The sequence below is a fragment of the Drosophila teissieri genome, chromosome 2L, assembly GCF_016746235.2.
Source record: "Drosophila teissieri strain GT53w chromosome 2L, Prin_Dtei_1.1, whole genome shotgun sequence".
Taxonomy (NCBI): Eukaryota; Metazoa; Arthropoda; class Insecta; order Diptera; family Drosophilidae; genus Drosophila; species Drosophila teissieri.
The window spans coordinates 9,402,260-9,425,264 of NC_053029.1; the positions used below are offsets into that span (position 1 = coordinate 9,402,260).

Genomic DNA, 23,005 nt, shown 5'->3' on the forward strand with positions numbered 1-23,005 from the left:
CCAAAGCCTCGTGTAATATAGTCCCTTTAGGTAAAAATCTTTGATTAATTGTAGTTTTGTTTACACGATGGCAGCGAGTCAGACCTGATTATGTGGGCCATCTGACAGAGTCCGAAGGGGATTTTGGGGCATTTCAGAATGTGTGTGTGGATGAGTGTGTGTGTGTGTTAGAGGGTCCTTTCAGGTGATTAGTCCTTTAGTTGGCTGGCAATTTGTTTACACGTTCTGTGCGCTGAGGCCTAATCGCCTGCAGGCCTCTCGTCATTAGCACTATCATTACTTTGTGAGCTCCCGATAATGCTCTCAATTCAAAATGGCCAAGATATGTTCCTCGAATGAGCCTCCTTGGGCTAATTGTGTGGTAAGTGATAAATAAATGAGTGGGTATTTTGTGGCTCGTCAATTGAAACAAGTAGTTGGGCGCCACTTACTGAATTCGTCGAACTTCTCCTGCAATTACTCATATGGCTCATTTGCAACTTTGTACAGGCCGCAAGTTCAGGTCTTTTTTCGACCTTTTGTAATTTTTATTTCGCTGCTCGGCCATAAACCTCAATGTGAAACCTCGTAAAACTTAGGGACAGCTGCTAAATGGGGTGCTTCTCATGTGGGGATGGCGTAATCACGGCTGGCACAATGACAAAATGCTCATGCGGTTCCTGATTTTTACGACTCTTTACGACCATAAATTAGCGAACCATTTTCGGTGGTAGGCTTGCAGAAAACGTTCTTGCCTGCAAATATTTAAAAGCATTTGCAAAGCATTTAAATAACAATTAAGGGCACGCACGCAGCCACAAACAATATAAAACAATTATTGTAAAACAAAACCCACAATGCGGATTAGCGCACTTTTGCGGCTTCGTAACGTTTTAAATGCAAATCAAAGGCAGCAACGCGCCATATAAAAACAAAAAAAAAGAAATTGGTACTAATGCGAGAGCTTGCCAATAATTATAATAAATAACCACAGAAAATGTTTCGGAATGATTTCGCGCCACAATTGAGAGCGAACAAAAGAAAATTAATAATAAATCTCAAAATGCTCATTAACTTAATTACTGTGTTTATTTTCATTGCCCTTCCTGTTCACCATTGAGTCCCCAATTTCCCATCTCCCGCACCCGATTTTCCCCCTCCCTTCGTCCTTCGTCCTGGGTGCTGAAATGCTTTCCTTTTGTGCGTCACGCAATTTTTTGGGCTGCCTCCCCTTCGGTTGATAAACAACTCAACGGCGAAAAAATAGCCGCAAAACATGAAGAAATTGCGCGTCTTTAACCTTAATGTGTATTTAAGTAATGTTAATTGTACTCAAGCTGCCAGATGCCATTCGCTGCCAAAAACTGGCGCCACTGCCACTTGGGTTTCCTTCTTTACTCCTGGCTTCAACTCGTAATTATGCTAATATATAAGTTTGCTCCGGGTGGCGTATCTAAACTCGTGTAATTACGCACACTTAATTGAATTTACAGAATGTAGGTAAGCTGAGAATTGTGTAAAGCGTTTTCAAATTTGCTGAACGAATACAATTTCGAGCAATAATCGAGCGTTTTATAGATATCTACAACTGTGGTATTTTAACCAAAACTGGATAAAATATAAAGTCTTTAGGCTAACAGTATTTTTGATTTAAAAGTGCTAACCAAGAGCTTAGAGTATAGTTAGGATTAAGTGCTATGTTTCAATGAGTACACATAGTGTCATATATGAAAGTTAAAGAGCTGGTTGCAAGTCCATTTTCGCATTGAGGGGAAATTTACTATTTCTCTTATTTTTTGTAGTAAGCCAACGTGCAAATCCACCAGAGCGGATAATAGCCCAGAAAAACATTTTGACATTATTAAAATTGAAACTTTTTAGGTCATTTGGGCAAGGGCCTCGGTTAACGTTACCCAATCTCCGGTGAGGCAAATGCATATTTACAACACTTTAACCTTGAGATTTATATGGATTATATGCAAAAATGTCTGTCAGATATACCATACCCATGGGTCATGGCACTTCGCCACTCGGGCAGGAAAAACCATGCGAGAGAAAAATCCATGAAAATGCACTAAAGTGGAGGAAACAAGCAACTCACGTAAGCCGAATGGTGCTGCGGTTGCACCTGTTTTGGCATGTCTGAAAATTCCTGGAAACAAATGTAATAAAAACTAGCCGTAATACACGCGCACACCAACACACACACTCACAGCCAGGACCCAACACACATACACACACACCCACACACCGACTGAAAAGGGCTTTTATTAGCCGGAGCTTTTTGAAGAGTTTTCCGAGTTGTATTTTCTAATTTTGGCTTTGCTTTGATGGTTTGGTTTTGCGTGCTAGCCAGCACTTAAAGATTTCTTAATGAAAGCAATTTTTTGTTTTATTTCAAATTTGTAGCCGCTTTTAATTTGGTTTTTCAGTGCCCAGTTAGACGTATTTGTAATTTATGCTCCTCAGACCTTTGGCTGATTTAAAGTATCTTGCCAGTCAGCTAAGAAACGCTACAATTAAATTTTATATTTTGCTTCATTTTTCTACACATTACGCTTTTGGTATGTGCATTTACTTACCAAAAACAAGGCTATTACCAATATCATTGTGTAAATTAAAACAAATATTGATTTTTAAATTAATATCTATTCTGAAATAGATCAATTGCAAATATTTAAAGACGTGTTTTACTTAACCCTTTAAACTTTTGTTTATTTTATAAATATACCTGTCGCTTCGGCAATTCGCTTACACTTTCATGTACATGTGATGCTTACAAATATTCATTAATATTGGTATTTGATAAGTTTATGTGTGTGTGTGTGTGTACATGATAGCGATTTCAACAGAACTGATATACTTTGTATTTAACAATTTAATTTTGTCTGGAAATATACATTTAGCTATATTAAATGGAGCTTTATCCGCACTAAATCGTGAGATTAATTCGCGCATTAAATTTACGGCTTGCCTATACTTTTTATATTACCTTTAAATGTAGGAAATTAATGGATTGCTTGTTGAAGTTTAATACAAGTTCAAACAAGGGAACGCATTAAATTAATTTCAATTTTAGAATGTTGAATAAATGATATGTATTTGGTTGAACGGGGCAAATATTGTTGAACATTTTAAATGGGTTCATAATATATCTGGAGCAACGAAGCGGGGTAAGTACCAAAACATTGTGAATGGTTAAAGTTTTTAGAACACACAGCCAGTTGCTGAGCTTATTAATTTATTTCTGTTTTTACATTAAGCTTTTGGCGGATATAAATCTGTTTTGCAGTTTTGCGATATAGTTAGGTATACCGGTTAATATTTACTCAATTATATCATGCAACATCTCTTGGATTTCCCTTCCCGTTTGCCAACTAGTTGGTGGCAAAAATGAATAATATTTTTGTAAATGAAACGTTAAATCAAACCTTAATGCAAACCTCTGGTTTATACAAGTGTTATAATACATAGCCCCTTGCCATCTCCGATCTCGTTATCTGCTAGAGTTATACACAAAAGCCTTGCAGTTCGTCTATATACATGTGCGGCGTACTTGTAGTGCAATCTGCGATATTTTACAAAGGTTGCTCTGCGGGCCAAACTCGAACCTTAACTAGAATCCAACTGCTGGATAGTCGCGCGATTGGGAATTAGGATTTAGGAAGCCTAGTTTGCTTACTGGCTACAGCTGGATTTGATATATGTAATGTCGCGTCGACGAACTTTAACTAAAAGCAGCCGCAACGAGCCATAAATCAGCACCAAGCGGCGTTTGGCATTGACAAACTCAATCATCAGTGCACTGCCACAGACCGTGGCTCTGGCTCCAACTTCAGCTCCAACTCCAACTCCAACTCCAGCTTTAGCTTCAGCTCCAGCTCCACCTCCGGGTGCGGCAGCGGCAGCAAGTCCAGATTTAGCACTGACTCCATGTCCATGTCAACTCGGCGTCTGTGTCAAACATGCGTCAGTGTTTGTGGCGGCAGTGTCATCCGAGTTTCCCGCATCACTCCCGTCGTCGCCAGTGACACGGCCACTGCCACAGCCACTGGCAGGAGCAGCGGCAGCACTCCGCCGAGGTCCTGGCGCCGAGTCCCAGCTGCGGAGGATCCGTAAACGCTGTCAATGCTCTCCGCACTCAGACTCAAATCGGCTGCGGGAAGAGGAGGGACACTCGTATGTTAATGGCATGGCTGGGCAGCAGCGGAAATTGGATAAGGCTTCTGAGTGAACTGATTAGCTGGCCTGTTTTGGGTTACAGCCTGTTTGAGGTTATGGAAAGTGACGGCCCTGCTGCTGGCTTAGGTCCACAATAACAGGTGCTTTTAAGTGATCGATTAATTGAATTATGAAATATTATCCTGTTCTACATGCTCATATTGGTGCTTAACAACTTTAATCATTATATATACTATATTTAAGCTGAAGAAAAAGATATCCCCTTCCCCCAATTAAATCGATAAAAACGCAGAGCACGGGATTCAACTTTCGGCCAGCAGCGAACGGGAACGAATTTATTTGATTGTGGCCAAGTATTTACAAATCATTAAATGGCCATAATGCCAAGCCGAGCGTGTTTATTGATATACAATTACGCCGCAAAGGACGCGAAACTTTTACCTGCTACCTGCCCCAAAAAGTATGCTACGATTTGCCGCTCTGCTCACATCCCTCACCTTTTGTGGGTCTTTCCGCTTTGCAAATTAGTGTGAAAATCTGTTAAGCAGTGGCGGGGATGAGGGGGTGCGGGGGTGTGCCCCCTTTTTTATGGCTTTCGTCCCGTCTCAAGTGGCCTGTTAAGCTGGACCCAAACCGCAGGGCAAATGCTTGAAATATGGCCCATAACGCTAATCGGCACGCCGCACTCGCCGCAAGCCCTTCCACTTCCTTTTCCCTTCTTTTGGCTCTTGGCTCTGCTCTCTCTCTCTCTCTCTCTTACCTTTTCTTTTGCCCGGATTTTCCATATCCTCGCCACTGTGCTCCTGGGCCCGCGCCGGATGATGCGACTCCGAGCTTTTCGTCCGCTTCTTGCCTGCGTAAACGAGAAATGATCGAATTGCGGTTGAGTTTAGGAGCCGTGCATCTTTAAATTACTGCCGAAAAGGATTCGAGTTTACAATGCATATTCATAATACCCTGTCGCTGTTTGTCGCTGTTTGCCACCACTCTATACCCTCTCTCCCAAAACTTTCACTCTGACCTCAACCGCACTTCCACTCGCCTGCCAGCATTCACCTGATCCGTGGCGTTGACGATTTGAAACGGATTTGCATGGCGTATGAATTATTTATGCGTTTTTTCCTCGCCTTCCACTCGTTCACCAACAGCTTTATATTTCCCATGATTCCTGCCACGCCCCCACGCCAGTGCGCGCCAAGTTGAATATCTGCAGCTCATCTTAAATTTATGCCAAGTGGCTATTAAATTTTGCTTCTCTCGCGCTCCATCTCGTCTACTTCCAACTCAACTCAACGTTGGTGCTGGGTGGCACAGTTCGAAAGCAGGGTATTCGGCGTACATCCAGGAATTGTCTTATAACTTAAGGTAAGGTAAGGTAATAACCGTCGAGCTGTGTGCCACTCACCTTTGTGCCGCGCCTCAAAGTTCTCCACATAGTTGACGGCGTTCGGGGGAATTCCTGTGGGCGATAGAACTCCGATCCTTAGCGCATCTGCACTACATAACTATATGTATAATAGGTTCTGGGAACTACTTACGATACAGCTTAATTGTGCCGTCCGTGTCGCCCAGGGAATTCTTCGCCACGCAACGATAGGATCCGAATTCGGACTGTGTGAGGGGATTTATGTGGAGTCGCATCGAATTGCGATAGCCGCCGATTTCCGTGACATTCGCGGAGTACTTGCCACCTGCGTGGGAAAGGGCGTTTGATTTCCGAGTTAATATTTCATTAAAATAATAAACTAATTAATATTTAATTGAAATTTTGCCTTATTTAATAATTAAATGCATGTCACGCGCACATCGACCGTAAGTACGAGCGGGCAAAAGTTTCAACAATGTTGCTGACAGGCATAAATTTATGCACGAACTCATGTCACACCGCAGGCCGAGATCAAGGGGGCTGTTTGTGTGTGTGTGTGTGTGTGTGTGTGGGGCTGATTCGGTTTTTCTGGTGTCAATTAAAATCTGCCAGAAACAAAATTGTAAATTAATTTAATTTCCAGTTATGACAACGACTGCGAACCGAACCGAGCCGCTTCTTCGAGCCATCGCATTGCCACTTTCACCGACAGGACGAAACTCTGCAACCGCAACCGTGCGGTCCTGTCGACCGACTATACATCCGTGTTAGTGCCGCGACTAAATCAGCTAATTAACAACTTTTTCGGTGTGTCTGCGTCTGTCCCGAGCAGCTTGCACTCCGCGGTCATCAGTTTGTTAGTTGGCTGGTTGCTAGTTGCCTGGTAGTTGGCTGCTTCCCGGCGGGAACTGACAACTTTTCCTCCAAGGGATTGGCGGCCAGGAGTCTGATTTGGCTTCGGTCTACGGGCTGCGGGCTGCGGGCTGCGGGCTTAGTACTAATGTGCTAATGTGGTCGTCACGGTTTATGACCTCTTAAATGTCCCTTGGCACTCACCGAATGTGAGCTAATAAAATGTTGCCACTCAATTTAAATAGATAACTTTATGTGATGCGACAATTGTGCACTAAAATTATATGCATATTTGAGAGCTTTTTAAAGTGGCCCTAAATATTATTATTACAATTATTAATGTATCTGATGGATTGCCATCAGGATAGGAATACAATTATTTCTAAAACTCAAGAATATGTTCACTTCTCACCTGGTGGCACAATCTCTCCACGTTCCCTGGTCCAGTAATTGATCGACTTTGGATACGCCTCCGACTCGCAGTCCAAAGTGACGCCCTTTCCTTCTACAGCGCCAATCAGTTGGTTCTGAACAGTGATCATCGGCGGGACTTAAATTAAAGTTAAAAACAAAGTTATAATCCTAATATATTCGGTGTAATGTGGCTACTCACAGTGCACTACTAGGGTTATCCTTTTGCTCACCGAGGGCGGCACTCCGTTGGAGGCGATGCACAAGTAGGCGCCCATGTGATGGCGCCTAACATTTGGTATCACTAGATCAGTGCCTTCGATGCTCAGAACTTAAATAGAAATAGAAATAGAAATATAAATTTAACTTTAGTTTTATGCAAATCGGTATTAATTTTCGTTTATTTTTTCAACAGAAAACTTAAATATATTAAGGCGCTTATTTCCTGCCGAGCAGCTTGACATCAAAAATAACTCAGTTCGTTTATTGGCTCTAATTTCCTGCAGAACAGCTCTAAGTTGGATAACCGGAAACACACAGTTGTAATTACCTCCAAGCGACAAAAGTGCGAACAAAACTTTGCCATTATGGCAGTAATAATAACATTTTTCTAAGCTCGACACAGCAAATGTGTGCAGCTTCAGTGCTGCGCATTCAACAAAAGTTCGTTGCAACTGAACACAGTTATATTATATATACCAGATGCTGTTGTCCTTTATGGCGTTGCTCAACGCGCTTTCGTGAGCCAAACAAACACAAACATCCTGTTATCACGACCGGGCCGAGATTGCATTATATAAACGGCATTGGAGCTGGTTTAGGCCGGGAGCACCGCAGACGGCGATACGAATGAATGTGGTTGTGTTTGGGTGCGCCGGAAGCGGAAGTGCTGGCTAGTTTGCGCTTGATATTGTTGGGTAAGGTTGTGGCACATAATAATATGCGGATTTTTCGTTTATTGATTTGGCCTTTTGAGCCACGGGTCCATTTTAGTCCGACCGACTCGCTTATTAGCCGAACTCCACGGCCAGTTTACATTTTTTCTGTTTTTTTGTGTTTTTTGTGTGCGGTTCCGACGGTTCACAGTGCGGTCATTAAACGTAATAGCCACGAAATACGTGTAATTTTGTTTGAGCCCGCCACGGCATAAAACTTTACTTCTGTTCGGCCGATTTCATTTTATTTCAGAGCAGCGACGAACACGTAACGAAATAATCAAATTTCAAATGAAACAAACTTTGTCCAGGAAAACAAAAGGGGGCTTCAAACAGTAGAGCAAGTTTAAACGGAATGGGAAATACTCTATGGTGGTAAAACTCTCATTAGTTGAATATTAAGTAATACAATTTGATTCTTATTAAATAAAAAAATTAAAAACTAAAGATATTCCCTCGTACTGCCATAAAATACTATTTTCAACATTGTTGCTTCAAACTTATTATTTATTTAAGGCTTGTATGCATATCGAGTGCGTTAGGCTGTGGAAATTTGATGGTAAAGCTCCATATTATAAACTCTTCATCGCCGACAAACTTTATGCCCCCGCTGACTTCCAATCTAGTCTAGCCCTCTGACTTGCCGCACACACAGGCACACCACACCAATGAGTAGGTCCTGGGAAATGGAAGTGGAAAACTCCTCTTTTCCAGGGGTAGTGCAGTGGCCGGACAGGAAGCAGACTCGTTTGGCCGAGAAAGCGAGAAAGGGCTGAATTGGGTGGCAGCCATTTAAGCCCGGCGAAAAGGTCATTTCGCCAGCTTTTTGTTCTCTTTATGCTGATTTTTTTGCATCCTCTCATTTAGCCGTATGAGTTTTTTCCGTTTTACATTTGCTGTTTTGGGTTTCAGGTTTTCAGGTTTTCAGGTTTACCGGGGATCTTTTCTGCAGCACCTTTGATTTCAGTTCATTTATATTATTGCATTGTGTGGCCTATGGTGTACATACGCTTTTTTCGGTTTTCCTCTTCCAACATTAATGCATTACGGCCCAATAACATTTTCGGACATATAGTTAACTCCTCTTTGAAAATATAACGTATACTGCGAAGGTTTGCATACTTGTTTAAAGTACTATTCAATATTAACGGTTTAAATGTTATAGATTTCCCTTGATATTTTAAACTATGTATATGTTTATAAAAAATAGCAGAATGCTTTTTTTAAATAACAAACTGCATGCAAACTCGTTTTTGGTGCTGCAAACTTTCCAAATTGAATTTGCAACTCCTCTCCACTGGCGAATACTTCAAGGCCAATTAGCAAATCTGGTCCGCTCCAACCGCCAGTTCGCCACCACCAATGATCGGCCCCTAACCATTTGCTAATTCTGTCAGTCAGACGTCATCATCATCATCATTATCAACGTCCAAACGGGCCAACGACCAAACGGCCAACAGGAGGGAACACGACACAGCTCTGCATGCTGGCCACTCTGCACTCTGCAGTCTTCATGTGCAGGTGGCATGGCCACGAACTGGGAACTGGGATTGCCACCCATTCAGCACCACTGCCATGCTGGCAAGCAGCACCCACCCACTCGATAGCCTTGGGCAGGACTCTCTAGGCCGGCCGAGTCCTGCCTGCAGCTACAACTGCTGATGGCCAACTGGGTTGCCTGGGCTGCCTGGGCCGCTGCCTTTTTGTGTAAAAGTACTCGAAAATGTTGGATGGCAGGGCTCATTCAGGCTGCGGAGTCGGGAACAACAGCACAGGTACTTACAAATCAGAAGGGTGGGCGCCAATTGGGGGGGTGGCCCAGCTGTACCGTGAGAAACGGAAATAAAACCTATCAGCAAACTGAACCAGCATGAAGAGCAGCTCACAGGCAGAGGTTAGAACCTAGAATATTTGTGTACCCAAAAGGAAATGATTTTAAGTCGAGTACTCGAATAGGTTTGAAACACATTGGTCAGCCATATTAAAACATTTATTAAGGCCCTCTTAAACGTGCTAAATTTATAAGTTACTTGTAGCAAGACGGACTGAAGATGATTAAATAGGGGCAATATATTACGAATATATTAATAAATATGACAGCTCAACTTTTACCAGGGATTTTGTTTCTGCTTTCTCTATAAAGCCTATTAATTACTATTATTATTAAATATCGCATTTAAAACAAAGTCGATTTAGATGTACGTTGCTAACTTATTAAAGGTTACATTTCAAGAAAATGAAAAAATATCATATCATATGTATATCCCCTTGGATTTTTCCAGTGAAACCTAACCATTACATCTGCAACTACAACCATGCACTCTTTAAATCCTATAAATGTTTGGCTGTTCTGACAAGCATGTACAGTCATGAATACTTTTTAAAAATATGAAGAGTGCGCACAAATTGTTTGCAGTGCATTAGCCCGGTATACCAAAATTCGAGCCACTTCTACTTACCCTCCTCGCCGGTGGCCAGCTCGATGGGCACTCCACTTTCGCGTCGCCATGTAATTGTCGGCTCTGGCGAACCGGTAGCAGCGCATTTGAGCGTCACGTTACTGCCCTCGCGAACGACCATGTCCGTGCTCGTAGGATAATCTAGGATATCCGGCGGTACTGCAGCCATCGGCCATCGCATTGCCATCGAGGTCGGCAGACGTTTGTCGCGGTTAGATAATATTTATAGCAAACATTACAAAAAGGCCACACATGTAAAAGAGGGAAAAAGGCGAGGATCAGAAAAAGCATTTTAAATAATTTAAGTTTGTAATTCTTCATTTAAATAATTAGCTCGGACTGTACAGGTCGGCGGCAATGGCAGTGATTCATTCGGACCCCCAACGCCATCACCAAAGGATACTCCCGCTTGCATTCGATGCCCTGGCGAAATGGGAAGTCCGGTGCTTGCGTTCTCCTTTGTTTTAAGGACAAACTTTTCGCATGTCCTGAAACACACAAATTATTACAGCCGTAGCTGCTGTAAGGACAACGGCCAACGGACAACGGACAGCGGACAGCATAGCGGACGGACACCCACAGCGGACAACCTATGAACCGTGAAAACGTAATAATGGCAGGGCAGCAGAGGCGAGTGGTGGAACGTGGGGCTGGTCCCCGGATTGTATGCATATAATATCCCGCAATTATGTGGTCGGTAAATGACCAAAAAATGTGCTGGTGTTGACAAACAGCTTGTTAAGCTCGGCGGCGAGTGAGTCAGTCGGTGTGCCACTGGCCGGTGACCACTGGATGGTCATTAAGTGGCCAAGGTTAGCCTGGGAGCGGGAAAATTGCAGCCCCACAAAACTGGTTACCCGGGTGGTGGCTCTGTGGCACTGTGGCTCTGCGTTCACGAATCCATTTCTGAACCTTCAGAAAACAAGGTGGGGCTTGGTAAGTGAAACCCCGTGGGCTGTCCCATTGCAAGACGATTGTCATACGAGTTTCATATTATGTCAGAGATTGAATTAGAACTTTAATTGCCAACTGGTATTTTGTGTTGCTGAACAAATTTTTGGAATATGCATTTTTCATCTGCTCAATGACTGTCGCAACTGCCGGCAGTCATGTGAGTTTAAGCTCGTCCTGCGTCCTGCGTCCACATCCTGAATTGAGGGTACGTGAGTGTGCGGAATACACCGCACCGTGGACAAGAGGGCAGGCACTGGAAATCGGAAAAGGTGAGAGCTCTGCCGCTTCCGCTACGGTTTGTCGTCGACTATTTAACTGCACTCGGTCACGAAAATCATCAGTAGGCGACCACCACCGTCCGACGGGCGACGGGCCACCCTCCACTTGTTCGAAACTCGAACGTTTCCCGTGGCCGATTTTCGATTTTCCGCCTACCCTCGAATTCCCAGCGAAACCATTTCGTGCGGCTTACAGTGGGCTAGGAAGTGTCTATTTGATGACTAAATCTACATATGCTTTGGTCCACAAACCCACTACGAATATAGAAACCACGAAAGTATTCTAAACAAACATTCAAATTCATTTGATTATAGATGGGATGTTGTTAAATCTAGTTGTTTAATACTTTAAATTCTTTTATGTAGTTCACAATATATCCTAAACATTTGTTTTTGAACCACTGTGCAGCGCCCGCTGATTATCCAGTGCAAATACACACAGTTGATTATACTTTTTCGTGTTTGCCGGTGAATGCCGCGCCGACTGCAATGGTGGCTAAAATATTTAGCGCTTTGATTTAGATTTGCCAGCGAGAGGTATTTAGGCAGTTCAGTGGGCAGCTGGCAACGTGCAACGGGCAACGAGCAATGGGGCAACGAGCAACGGGGAGTGGCCAATGGCCAATGGGAAATGGGGATTGGGGATTGGGGAATGGGGAATGGGGCCAGACCACAAATGGACAGCCCCAATGTGCCCGGCGAACACTTCGTGGGCTGGGAGCGTTTCTTACGATGCCTCCACTCGCTGCCGCTGCTGCGTTGCCGTTTTAATTCAAAATCAACAGTTTCTGCGGTTCAGTGGACGGTTAAACATGTTTAAGTACCCGCTCCGCTGCAGCGGAGTTGCTGGGGGATTCCGGGGGGCGCCGAATTAGCCAGTGGAATTTAATAAGCCACGGACCTGCACACTGGCGGTACGTTTTGTTCGGCTCAGTTCTTCTTTTTGCCATTTAATTTTTTAATATTTTTGGTTCATGGAATACGGTTCGAACAATGGAAGTTCCTGGGAGTCCTGGCAACGAGCCGTATGATTGTTTGACAACCATACTTCTACTACTACGTAATGAGCAAAAAATTATGAACTGCCCGCAGACCCATCGCTTACCAACAACATCGAGGTAGCCCATTTGGCTTTTCATCGGATCCGTGTTGATTTGGCACATGTACCTGAGATATTACCAATTATTATGACGAATCTCTGAATTATGTAACTTCATGCGCGCATACCAGCCTTTGTCCGACTCCTTAATGTCCTTAATGCGCATTGTCCAGGTTTTGTGCTCCGAGTTGGCAATGCCAATGCGTTGGTTTTTTGTGATAACGTGGTTCTGTATCGTTAGGATAGTTTGGGTGTCGACCCGAAGCCACGCAACCTGTGTACCAAAAAATATATTATACTTAGGGCTTTTGCAAAATGCTATTAAATAAAAATATGTTGTTTAATGGGTCCATAACAATGTTAAGTAAGATGATAAAAGATATTTTAATATTCTGTTCTTCTGTGATTGAGAAATGTGTAACTAATCTTACAGAGTCTGGAAACTTGGATTTTTTTAGGTGTCTTAAGTTATAATAATCCAATAGAGGCAGGACTATCATTATTGTCGCATTCAACTATAGTTTTATAACTGTAATCAAATTCGTGGCTTATCATTATCTAGCAAAAAGTTGCTATTACACCGCGTCATCAGGAATCAAGCTCCCAAATTGAACACACATAACTAGCATGCAACGCTGTTCAATTATACACAAAAAATCTATTCCCAGAACTATTCAAGAAATTTTAACACACACGCACACTCTGCCACACACAGTCCCATGGAAAAGCTCGTAATTGTACAATTACCCGAGTAAATTATTATGCGATAAAGCACGCAGCTTGTAAGTTAAAAAGCTGAAATATTTTGAATATGGGTAGCAGTGGCAGGCAAACCCTTTACTCATTTACATCGACCCTCGCATGTGAAAATGAACTGGGGCCCAGTGTCCAGTGCCCATTTCCCATTTCCCATTCCATTAAGCCAACATGTCAACACATGGAACTATTTGACTTATTTGTGAAACCGCATATTTAAGTGTGCACATAAATAAATTAAACACTGGCTAATATCCAGTCGTTCAATCGAAGGCTAATGAAATATTTTCGGTCAAATTGAATTTGGGTTTGTTTTGTGTCCCAGAGCCCTGTCAGCATAAAGTAAGTAATTACACCCAAGTGCCTGCTCAATTATCTTTGAGCGGAACATTGCTTAATTGTGCACGGCACTGACTGAGGGATGGCCTTGTCATCCTCCATCCTCACCCCTGATTTCTATCCCTCCGCAAACCCATCCTCCCCTCTACACAAACAGGATGCGGAGTCGGTGGCCCATGGCGGCATAGTGAGAGGACAAAGCTTTCCACTTCAATGGAGATCTACTCGTACATTTGCTGTTACCTGGCGGGAGGCTGGATTCAGATTCGGATACGGATACGGATACACTGGCTCCCCCATCGAGACAAACGAATGCAAATGCAAACACAAATAAAAACACAGACACTCTGGGGGAGGAAAGGACTCCCACTTTGGGATCCGGCGTACGGAGTCCGGAGTCCGGACTCGCTTAACACGTCCTCATTCATATTTCAATTACTTTTTATGTGATTTTCGCTTTTGTCATCCAGTAAGCCCGGCATATCCCTATTTATGTTTTTATTTTCACTTTCATTCCGACTGCCATTCAACTCTTGTTGCCCGCTTTTGGGTGTCGAGATTTGGTCTTTGAGATTACACGGCTCATTGGGATGGAGATGGGGCTGGGAATGGGAATGGAAATGGGGATGGTGAAATGTTAATGAATATTAATGCGGCCGGTTTCGGTTTTGTGGCTGCTTATTGAGTGTGTAATTGAGCCCATGGCTTGAGCGCAGAGGATGCGGATGCGGATGCGGACCGAGCTGATTTGCTAATTTAGGTTCAGCTATCAACGGATTGGTTTTCCCCCACCAAAACTCACCTTGTAAGGACCCAGGTCCTGCACAACGCACGTGAGGAAGGCATCACGTCCCACGGGCGCTGTCATATTCACAATTGGAGAACTAAATTTGGGATCAACTGTAATAAATTCGAGGGATAGTCGTGTTAGCGGCGCCATCCAGCTTGATTGGCATATAATTGGAATGTAATGCAATGTATGGAATATGATGATAGCCAAATAAAGATAACACAACATTTATGTCAGATGCTGAATGTAATTAGATATGTTCGGCAAATCGTCAATCACCGAATGGCGATGGTGTTATTAATATCGAGATATTTCACATTTAACCAGCTCGCAAAATATCAATTTGTGAATGCCTCACGGCAATGTTTGGAACTTTATGTCAGCGCTAAATCACGAAAATTGCGTGAAAATACTTATTCAATTCAAAAGTAATCAAATCAATTTTGCTGATAAATGTTTAATATCACAACATGAGTGTATATGAACTGCACAAATAGTAGCAAATATTATATACATACGAGTATATAGAGCTTCTGTGTCGAATAAATATAATTTAGGATTTGTTTGAAGATTTTTACAGGCTAGCAATAGTGACTTACCTATTACTTCCGCTGGCACCTCCACTCTCTGAGGACTACACTGTTGACTCATCAGGATTAGAACCAAAACAACGTTTGACACCCAGTTTTGGATGCGGTATTGACAGCAGTTTGATTGCATTTTGAATATAAGGGCTTTACTTTTTTGATTGAGTTGATTAACGACCGGAAACCATGAAGTTGTCTTATCGGATTGTTCCTTTAAAGCTAGTCTAAGAAATCAAGTAAAATAGGAACATTGTTTTCTTATCAGTACTGAGGAGAAATGATGCATCGAAATTATAGATATTTTTCTAAGGACTATGTAAATTGTGGATCTAAGGCGGCGATAATGAGGTGTCAAAAGGGAAACAAGAAGTGCAGTTTCTTCCCCTCCAACTCCAGTTAGTACCCAGCACCTGTAAACGCTCGGAAATCGGAAAATCTGGAGGAGGAGGGTCGAGTGGGCAATATCCGCGCGCCTCGTAATTGGCAGTCATTAGCGCGCCTCTAATGGCATCAACTTCTGGCCATTGCTGTTGCTATTTATGCGTGTAAACAGGCAACAGGGCAAAGTTCAACAAAAAGTACTTGAAAACAGAATCAAAACTGCGAAACAATGGCAAACAATAATCGCGATGCCGGTTGAAAATACGCCAAATTAAAAGTTTCAAGTTTAAATCCGACCCGGAGGGCCAACGGCCTTCCTCTCCGGACGTATAGCCACCGAGCTCAGCATATTTTCTTTTTACGGCCGGAGAAGAGCGCTTTTGGCTTATTTTGCGTGTTTGGGCTGTGTAAATTGTGCAGGCGAACAGCTGCCAGAAATTAACTACCAACCTGCAACTATCTTCTGGCAAAGGTGTTGCATGCTCTGCCACTCTACCACTCTGCTCATTTCATTTTAGCCAGCTCCGTTTTGTTTCACGGCTCTTAAACGTGGCCGGTGGGCAAAGCTGTTTACGGAGCGGAAATGAAATGTTTCGTTGGCCGTAAATAAAGCATCAAATCGTGCCTCTTTACGGACCTCTGATGGGTCTGAAATAGTTGGGCTTTATGCCGGAGTTAAGTTATGTTCACCTTCTCCGTCTTAGATGAATGGCCAAGTGACAAAACTGTTGCGGCCAAATGTTTCCCAATGCAGTTGTAATTCAACTTTTGCGATGGTTTATTGGGCTATGAGCATGAATCGCCAGTCTTATCGACTCTGCAGGGTAAGCCATTATATTTGAAAATTCATTGGAATGGTCGAAATTATCTACTAGGCTTATAGTTAAAGATACAAATAGTATAAAAATACACTATATATACAGCTCTATAATTTGTTGATCCTCACCGCTAACCATTTGGTGTAAAATACAAAAATAAAAGTTATTTCAGTCATTCGCTTGAATTCTCTGCCCAAGTGCTATATCAATTACTTAAATTACTATTGACAAACTGAGGTTCAGCCCCATATTTGTGAACAGACTATTTTTACAGAACACTTAAAACTAGTTCTGGCCCAATAATAGAAGAAGGGTGCCAGAGGCAGATATCAATATGTTCCGAAAGTCCGCCCTTATGATTGGGGAACCTTGATTAACTTTCCAGTTCCAGCTGACTCGGCCATGAGCCTGAACATGCAAACGATTTTGGGTTTGAAAAAATAAAAATCTACTTTCTGGCGGCCGCAAACTGACAGGAAGCATTTTAAACTGACATTTCATTAAAATTCCTTGTTCCCCTCCTCCCTGTGAGCGTTCGTATTGATTTTTTCATAATTTAGCGGAATTGAAAGCAAAGTTGCCGGCATGTGTGCTATGTGTCCTTTGTCATACACAAGCACACACACTCACATACACTCACACATGCACACATTTAAATCCGCATTGCATGCCCAGAAAAGTAGACTACAAAAGACAACAGGCAAGCGACAGCACTGCAAATGGTTATGGGGTGGATGTGGATGTGAAGGTGGAGGTGGAGCAGCCACGGCGGTAGGCACTAAAAATGTCTAGCAAATGGGCCTGGCAATATTATTAATAATTTAGAGCATGCGGGCCACGTCAGGAGTCGGACTCGGACTCGGATCCGGAGTCAGGGACAGGGACAGGGACAGGTGATGGCTCCGGCTTCAGGCCCATAGCCAATAGCCTGACCACAATCCGAAGCCATATCGAGGCGAGTGTGTCGAAAGTGGCTCTCTACTTACGGTGGATGTTTGGTGCTATTGCATATTGATGGCGATGCAGATCACTGATGGTTATCAATAATCACGAGTTAAAGGGTTTTCCCTTTCTAATTGATACAACGGCTTACACTGAAAAAATATCTCCATTAATTCACTTTATAAAGGCTTTTTTAAATAAATTTGTTGTTAATTTGATCAACAATAACTTATTTGCACTGCATATGTATCATTGTGTTTCACATTCTTTATTAATTACAGCAAATTTAATATGGTTTGTAATAAATACATACAAAGCAGGCATTTAAACAAAGGGAAAATTCAATCGAAATTTAATTGAAGCTATTTTCCCAGCCAGTGGGGCATTTAAAAAAATTATTTATCTTGATTTAAATAGTTCTAGTGTATAAATCGCCTTTTAAAATCCTTTTTCAGCAATTACTTCGTTCGAAGGCTATCACGGTGTCTTCCCTGCTCGACTTATGAAAAAGCAGTCAGGGGAAAATATTTATGACAAATAATAAGAGGTGCTCATGGCAACTTTGTAGTGTCCAAGTCATACATTATTTTTATGGTTTCGGACATGCACAGGCCCCTTTTCTCCACAGCTCCAATGTGTATAATCAGCTGCTGAATTATGGCAAATTTTCAGCACCCAAACAGCTTGCTGTTTACATGGAAGGGCCTTTGGCATTTTTTCTTTTGAAACAATAATGCTGATATGTATAAGCCCAGTGAAATGTCATATGCTACTACCAGACTTCTCGAGCTATACTTTAAATTCAATTTGCAGCGCAAACATTAATTAACACGTGATAAATATCCCCCTCTATCGCGATGGCACTTCGACATTTTTCAGAATTATTCGCCGTCTAGCTTTTCATTTTCATTTTTATTTTTTAATCCGGCCGAGAACAGGGCAGCCCAGTTAACGGACCCTGCATAAAATTTGCATAACTCATAGTGTTTCGGCTGGCGGCGCCTTCTAGAAAGCGGAGTTTCGCTCGGATTTTCACAATTTTCTCTTCTCTCCGCCGCTCACTCGCTCACTTGCCAGCACGGAAGTTGATTATTATCGCTTGTTATTAACAACAGCAACAACAATGGCAGGAAAAATCCGGCTCCCCACATGCCGGCCATTATGTCAAGCCGACTGGAGGAGGTCTGGCCAACGATTTCGATGTGGCTCAGGGGGCAATTGGCATTCTTCTTATGCAATTGATACCGGAGCAGGCGGGGGAATTCGGATTAAGGGATTACGATTGCACTGCAGAGCAGCAGGGCCTTCAATCTTGAGTCAACATGTTTTAATTTCCATAATACGAGTATATACTTTTGGAGCGGCAGTAAACTGCACACTCGACTGTGGGGCAACTGGCCAACTGAAATCACAATCGAGCAGATAACCAGTGATCAGAAATTATATGTAAAATGCAAATGTTAGAGAAACGCCATAAATCGAAAACAGACATCATCATTCCCCAGGGGAAAGCAGCGAATGTGGGGTGTTTACTGTACATATTATTTCCGGTGCGGCCCAAAAGCGCTGCAACATATTTGCAACAAATGGGCAGCAGACAGCAAATTGGCATGGAGCGTCGCGTCGAGGGTTCGTCCTGCGCTTTATGGATATCAATGAACTTTAAATTACTGCCGGGCAGCCGTGAAACATAAAATATGCAATTGTTGCCCATGTGGCCTAAACAGTGCACTCCTGCCATATATGTACGTGTGGCATAAGGGGACACTCGTAATAAACAGCGTCGAGTGCCGCGCCAGACACATTTGTAGGCAAATTTGAGGATACACACGCATACGCATGCAGCACACACAGCTGGAATGGCAAATCATGTGACGAGCATTGACCGCAGAGGGTGGCCCGATTATTGTTGTTGCTTCATAAATAACTCGGGCTTTGTTTTTACTTTAAATATAATTACAGCAAACACGCAGATGACGGCAAATGTCGCCAAAGTCGCGGCTAAATTGCCAACAAGCGGCTAAAAACGCGCGCGACTTGGCACGCGAGCGAGTTCTACTTGTTGTCGATGTGCCCGGAATCGCTGCCAAACTATTTTCGAATGCCTTCACAGGCTGGCAATCACAGCCAGCGATTAGAAAAGAATTTCGGCTTTCTTTCAATAGTCTCGCATGCATGTTTTAATTGAACTTTTGCATTCAATGTTTAATCTAATAGCTGCATCATAACAACCTTCTTCAAAGCATTTTCTAGGCAATCAAGTCAGGCTATCTTGTATTTCTCGTGAAACTCCAAATTGCACATGTCCTGCGGCTGAGCTGTCCGGACTCTGGATGTTTTCAAAATCCTGTCGAGAAATTCGCTCAGCATAAGTCACTCATGGCACCTGCAGCATCACTTCGAATCACTTCGATTCACTTGCAGCACGAATGCAACACTTGGCGGCAAAAAACACTCGCGATTCCGCTTGCTGATTTCCAGCAGGATCAAAGGACTCCAAAGGACTCCAGGCCAACCGCACGAACCGAGCGCCGTCGATGTACTGAAGCCAGCGATTCCGAGGGCCACCAAAGTCGCGTGGAGCGACTCCCAGCGACTGCCGAGCGCTGCCGAAGATGCTCCTTTGGCGAATCGTCGTCGTTTTTGGGGGGGCGGGCGTGGGCGCCCCAGTGGGTGGGTGGTGTTTTTTAGTGGGCGCCCGGGGGGTGGGCAGCGGCCTCGCGAACGAATCAGACAACTGTGATTTTTGTTGTTGCTGGGCCACATTTTATTTTGCTTTTTGTTGGCGGGCGCTTTTCACTTCGTGGTGCTTCTTTTTTCCTAACATGCTCTGCGCCTGTGTGTGTGCGTGTGCTGCCCAATGGGGGGTGTGCGCTGGCAACTCACCACGATTGAAGCGCTCTCGGCCCGGTTGAACACCGATTGAACGGCATTGAAGGCCTGGGACATTCTCTCTGCACACTTTTGGGCGCGTGGAACTGGAGGCTCGCATTTATGAATGAATGCCATAGTTGAGGAAAGGGTTAACCCTTCTCAGTTGGTTGAGGGGAGTGGTGGGGGGTGCTGATAGTAAGTAGCTGGGTGAGTTGGAAAAATGAATTGTCATTGGTCGTGGCACTTGAGTGTGGGAGAGGAAGTTATCACTTGCATTTCTTAAGACTGCAATAAGTACTACGGATTAAACGAATCATTTATTAGCAGGAAAACAGGAAATACTATATATATTTTGGCTTGCAGGGGGATGGAAATGGTTCAGTCCAATCTGCAAGACGTTTTTTCGATGACATTTGTTTTTAATCTACTTTGCGAGATTACAAATCCTAAAAATCATGCAATTGCAAATACTATTTATTCAATTGCTAAAAAATCATACAGCTCAAAATACTATTTATTCCTTTGCTGAATAACTTTATAATACATCTCTTACTGCAATATTTTGCCTGTTTTACATTTAAGTATCTATTGTTAAAAACCATTTTTTAAAAGTTAATATAATATATTGTTTCCATGAAGTTTAAACTGTAACTGATATGTGCTTTAATGTTTCAAACATAATTTTGCTAACCATATTATTTATTTATATATGCAGAAACACTGTCTTTCCAACTCAGATTTAATTGAAATAAAATTCATTAGTGATTTACTAGGCAGACTAAGCTGCATAAAAGAATATAACAAAGTCGTTCAGCATGAAACATAATTTAATAAAATTCTCCAGCTTCCTACCGACTCGGTTTCGGTTGCAATTAAATATATTAGTGCCTGGGAACGGTACAGCCGAATATATTCAAAAATACAACCTTAAAATGCCTGCGATCGATTCAAGAGTGCTCCAAAGTCGTTTGGTATGAGACATTATTTAATTAAATTGCTGCTGCTCGGTGAAACTTTTCATTTGAGATTTCCATTTTGTGTGGCAAGTGCAACAAGCGAGGCAGGAAAATCACACACACCCACACACGCACACCAGCCAGTCGCCGGTTTTCAATAACCGTGCCACATTGTGTCAGGCACTGTTTTGACCTGGCCGCCGCCCTGCAACTGTAAATTGCTCATATATGTATATACATATATATTTATATATTAGTTGCTTTTCGGTAGCTAATCAAGCCCCGCCCCCTCCCTTCGCGTCTTTATAACAGGCATATAATTTCGCACAACACACGCACACGACCAATAAATAATAATAGCGGTGGAAACAGTGGAACCCCACCAGTAACAGATTTTATGCCGTATGAAAAGGTCTATCTATCCCGCTCCATTTCTGCAGCGAAAACTTTTCATTGCGTGCCAATGCACTGGAGCCACAAATCATTTTTACCAAAAGGGTTAGCGGTGCACTTGGAGAAATTGGTCTTACTATTTTGAAAGAAAGGGAATTAGCGAGAGAGTTATACTTATTAAAGAACAAGTGTACCATGTTCAACGATGGATTTATCAGCTATCAGTTTGAATATGTCAAAAGTTAAATCAGAAGAGCGCACTATTTTCTTTCCGTGTGCAAGGACTAGGAGGACGACTAGCAACTTGTTTTCAAGTTTCTTGCTTTGTTTCCTCTGCCTTGCCGGTATCCTGGCCGGTATCCTTTTTCGAGCTCCGGAGCCCCTAATATAAATTTTGACACCTGATAATTGCTTTTCACTCGCTTCCGCGTTTTTCGCTGGATGCGACGACGACAGCTGCAGTTCTTTCACCTGCCACCCGGCGGACGAATCACCTGCGCGCCTCAAGCCGAAGCCACCACCACTACCACCATCACCAACGGGACATCTTCCCACTCCCACTGATGGGGGCTCGACATGCAAAGGTGGTGGAGGTGGAGGTGGAGTTGGAGGAGGATCTGCAGGATAGTTTGTTAGCTGCTTAACTGCCATAAATTATGACTATATTTTCGCTTTTACGGCGCCGTTTAATAGACAAAAGTTCTGCTTGAGTTATAGACGAGAAGCGCCAAGGTTGCCAACCAGCTTAGGAAATTGCCAATTAAAAGTCTATAAAAGTGTGTGATTATATGGAAATGGATGCAGCAATTTATTCACATCGTGCGTCTAAAATAGAGACATTAATAGGGACGCTTACTTAAATATTACTTGATGGTAATTGCACCCGGTCAACTTTTTACAAGAAACTGATCTTCCTTGTTCCTGATTATTAAATCGATTTTAATGCATATTTGCAAAACAATCGTGGTAACACATTTTTAAAACAATGATAAGAAGTTAACCATTTATAATTGCATTTAAAACTCTGCCAACCTATACATCTTATGTAATATAATTCTTAAAAGGGCATTGATGTGCCTGCTGCAAATGCAACCCATTGATTTATAAGATATTTAGCTCTTCATTTTATTGATTCTCTTTGTCACTTTAGGCATAATGTGCACTCTCTTATAATTGTTTATGTTTTCGCATACGCACTTAGACGACTGAGTCTGCCATTGAAATCGGGTGATTGGATCAGTTGATATCGTCGACAGTAATTGTGAAGTTGTTTTTTGCGGGCATCGGAAGTTTATGGCAATTGGTTTTTTTTTGGGTGATCAAGACAGTGATATAAAGTAAATTGAATGCTTTTACTTGTGCCTGTATTATTTTAATACTTATTCAAATGGATGTTTCAGGTGAGTAAAGATGTCATATTATTGATATTATTCTTTCCATTCAGTTGGCACTTCAAAGCGATCACTGTTTCAAAGTTTCAACATTTCCTGATTCATATACTGCTTAGTGCTGCTCATTATAAAATTAAAATTTTATATAAATGCAAATGGATGTTTTAAGTGAGAAGGATTATACATATAACCCATTCACTCAGCACTTCATAGACCCCCAGTCAAAATTTCAATACTTCCGAGTGCTCATTCATACTCACTCC

At 42.6% G+C, this 23,005-nt stretch overlaps 1 protein-coding gene across 1 annotated transcript; it reads right to left on the reverse strand.

Annotated features, from left to right (window-relative positions):
* Nucleotides 1-2,742: 2,742 nt before the first annotated feature.
* LOC122625867 (limbic system-associated membrane protein) lies at nt 2,743-19,493 on the reverse strand. The gene is made up of 12 exons (XM_043805912.1): nt 19,361-19,493; nt 15,000-15,211; nt 14,413-14,510; nt 12,644-12,789; nt 12,522-12,583; nt 10,185-10,343; nt 6,993-7,121; nt 6,792-6,929; nt 5,700-5,852; nt 5,567-5,620; nt 4,922-5,014; nt 2,743-4,135 (listed from the first exon to the last, which is right to left on the reverse strand). The coding sequence occupies exons 2-12, from the start codon at nt 15,118-15,120 to the stop codon at nt 3,939-3,941; spliced, it is 1,350 nt and encodes a 449-aa protein (XP_043661847.1). The 5' UTR covers nt 15,121-15,211; nt 19,361-19,493; the 3' UTR covers nt 2,743-3,938.
* Nucleotides 19,494-23,005: the final 3,512 nt, after the last annotated feature.